The sequence below is a fragment of the Marmota marmota genome, unplaced genomic scaffold, assembly GCF_001458135.2.
Source record: "Marmota marmota marmota unplaced genomic scaffold, marMar, whole genome shotgun sequence".
Classification (NCBI taxonomy): domain Eukaryota; kingdom Metazoa; phylum Chordata; class Mammalia; order Rodentia; family Sciuridae; genus Marmota; species Marmota marmota.
In genome coordinates this window covers 42-3,409 of record NW_026000322.1, presented here as the reverse complement: position 1 = coordinate 3,409, position 3,368 = coordinate 42, and the positions used below count along the sequence as shown (strand labels likewise).

The 3,368-nt window shown below is 42.0% G+C and overlaps 1 protein-coding gene across 1 annotated transcript; it reads left to right on the top strand.

Moving 5' to 3' along the window:
• The first annotated feature begins 169 nt into the window (after positions 1–169).
• LOC107134770 (non-POU domain-containing octamer-binding protein-like) lies at positions 170–3,027 on the top strand. Its single transcript, XM_015476806.2, has 5 exons — positions 170–399; positions 1,245–1,329; positions 1,840–1,942; positions 2,585–2,624; positions 2,861–3,027. Exons 1-5 carry the CDS (start codon positions 261–263, stop codon positions 3,010–3,012), a joined length of 519 nt encoding a protein of 172 aa, XP_015332292.1. The 5' UTR covers positions 170–260; the 3' UTR covers positions 3,013–3,027.
• The last annotated feature ends 341 nt before the right edge of the window (positions 3,028–3,368 follow it).

The following is a 3,368-nucleotide window of genomic DNA, read 5'->3' as shown; positions in this document are numbered from 1 at the left end:
GGATCGAACCCAGGGCCTTGTACATGCTAGGCAAGCATTTTACCGCTGAGCCACAACCCCAGGCCCCTTGAGGAAGCTTTTAAAAGGATGCTTAAAAGAGTCAGGTCTTTGTTCTATGGTTTCACTGGCACTCAATAGGAATGTGATGCTTTAGATGGTGGAATCTTGAACAAAGTTAGTAATCTTGGAAGCTTGTCTTCAGGGAGCGAGAGCAGCCACCCAGATTTGCACAGCCTGGTTCCTTTGAGTATGAGTATGCCATGCGTTGGAAGGCACTCATTGAGATGGAGAAACAGCAGCAGGACCAGGTGGATCGCAACATCAAGGAGGCTCGTGAGAAGCTGGAAATGGAGATGGAGGCTGCTCGTCATGAGCACCAGGTCATGCTAATGAGGCAGGGTGAGTATAAGTCTTTCTTTTTTCTTTCTTTCTTTCTTTTTACTTATTTATTTTTATGTGGTGCTGAGGATTAAACCCAGTGCCTCACATGCTAGGCAAGCAAGTGCTCTATCACTGAGCCACAATCCCAGCCGAAGTCTGTAATTCTTAAAACTTAAAAACAAAATGCTTTTTTTCCAGGAGTTTCTTTGTGTCATTCAGTTGAGAAAGACCAAAATTTCTGACTTTTTGTGTTTGGGGGGGGTGTTGAACTTAGGGTCACTCTACCACTGAGCTACATCTCCATCCCTGTTTATTTTTTGAAATAGATCTATGTTTCCCAGGCTGGCCTCAAACTTGTATTCCTGCCTTGGCCTCCTCAGTAGCTGGGATTATAGACATGTGCCACCAGTATGCTAAATCTTCACTTTTATTCCCTGAAACATGTTGATCTTGGTAGGCAAATGCTCTTGGAGATGTGACAGGATTATAGATTCTATGGGCAAGGACATGCTAGGTTTGACTTCATTTTGGAATCTGGATACGTCAAGTGACAGCTCAGATTAAGTTCCTCTTTAATTTCTACATCTTTTTTTTCTAGTACTGGAGATTGAACTTAGGGCTTTTCATGGGTCAAGAAAGTGCTCTACTACTAAGCTGCATCTCCAGCCCTTTTTGTTTTATTTTGAGATGGGGTCTTGCCGAGTTTCCCAAGCCAGCTTCAAAATTTTTGATCCTCTTGCCTCAACCTTTTATATAGCTGGGATTACCAGTGTACACATGCCCTGTGCTTTCTGGATCATTATTTATGGAAAATTATTGGGCATATATGAAGAGAATGACCAATACTATCAATTTGTTTCTAGATTTGATGAGGCGCCAAGAAGAACTTCGAAGAATGGAAGAGCTGCACAACCAAGAGGTGCAAAAAAGAAAGCAACTGGAGCTCAGGTAACTGCTTTTCTCAAACATCCCTTCCACCCTACCACCCCCGCACACTTTTTTTTTGTAAATAGTTTCTTAGTTGTCAATGGACTTTATTTTATTTATTTATATGTGATGCTGAGAATCTAATGCAGTGCCTCACACAAGCTAGGCAAATGCTCTACCACTTAGCCAAAACCCCAGCCCTCCTTTTTTAAAATGAGTTAACTCATTACTTCCTTACCAGTGTGCTATATCATACCTTTGTAAATGTATTAGCAAATATCTCCTGGGTGCTTCTCTGGTTCTCCAGAAATGGGAGATGTTTAGCTGTCTGTGGTTCTAGGAATTTCCTGGGGCCGTGATAAAGAGAGAGCAGCTAAGTGCTGTTCTCTAGATAATTCTGTGGATGTTGCCTTAGTTCCTGATGGGCTATGATAGTTTCAGCAGACTGATCTGCTTGGCTCAGTCTCCTATTAAAATAATTTGCTCAAGTCCTGGAATGCTTGTATCTTAAAAACTTTGGTGACTCTATAGGCAGGAGGAGGAGCGTAGGCGCCGTGAGGAAGAAATGCGGCGGCAACAAGAAGAGATGATGCGGCGACAGCAGGAAGGATTCAAGGGGACCTTCCCTGATGCGGTATATGTCCCATGTACCCGTGATACACCAGGCCAGTTGTGATATCATAAATCCACCATGAACTGTTCACTATGACTCCAAGTTATGACCAGTTTTTCTATGCTATGAAACTTATTCTAGAAAAAGAATTTATAGGAAAGAGGTAAGGTTTGAAGTGGAGCTTATCTTTTTCTCATGGGCAATTTGGGATGGAAAGCTGTTTAGACTTAGTGACTGTAAGATGAGACATTGCTATCCTTATAGTTGTACAAGTTGGTGTCCCAGAAGAAATTAAATATCCCCCCTTTTTAAATTTTTTTAAATATCTTTGTTTATTTTTTATGTGGTGCTGAGGATCGAATCCAGGGCCTCGTAAGTGCTAGGCGAGTCCTCTACTGCTGAGCCTCAACCCTAACCCTTCCCCCCCTTTTTTTGTGGTGCTGAGATTGAACCCAGGGCCTTGTGCATGCAAGGCAAGCACTCAACCAACTGAGCTATATCTCCAGCACCCTCCCCCTTCTTTTCACCCCTCTTTCTGTTCCTCGTCTTGGTCTCATTGTTCTTGGGATGTGTTATCACATCCCTTAGTGAGTGATCATCAGTGGATGGTGGTAAAATGCACTGCTGTCTTGAACTCTTAAGAATTTTTTTTTTTTTTTTCAGAGAGAGCAAGAGATAAGGATGGGCCAGATGGCTATGGGAGGTAAGGAATTAAGGGGTTAATCAATGGATCTGATTTCCTTTTCCATTTTTGTTTGGTATCTGATGAAGTATGTAGCTTTTACTACCTACTGCAGATTTAAAAGTCTGACATTTATAGGAACAACATGTTCTTGGGGGTTGACATCTAGCCCAGAGGTCTTGTTAAATTATTTCCTTTGGTATAGAAAGAAACTGTCAATCTCTATTCCCTGTACTGATCACACAACTCTGCTTTAGGTGCTATGGGCATAAATAACAGAGGCGCCATGCCCCCTGCTCCTGTGCCAGCTGGTACCCCAGCTCCTCCAGGACCTGCCACTATGATGCCGGATGGAACTTTGGGCCTGGTAATAAACTATAGGGTTTTAGTAGTAATTTCCAAATGGTAGGAGGAAGAGGAAAAAGGGCTTTACCTTCATTGCCTCGGGACCTGTCTCAGTTTTGTTATAGGTATCCATCAGTGTTTAAGACTACTGATAAACTTGAAATGTAACTTTAAATTTTTTTTTGTAGTGCTGGGGATTGAACCCAGGTCCTTGTGCATGCAAGGCAGACACTCTGTCAAATGAGAATATTTTTTTAGTTATAGATGGACACAATACTATTTATTTATTTATTCATTCATTCATTTATATGTGGTGCTGAGGATCAAACCCAGTGCCTCACATGTGGTAGGCAAATGCTCTACCACTGAGCTACAACCCCAGCCCCCATTTTAAAGGTTTTCTTTTTCTTTTTTGTGATG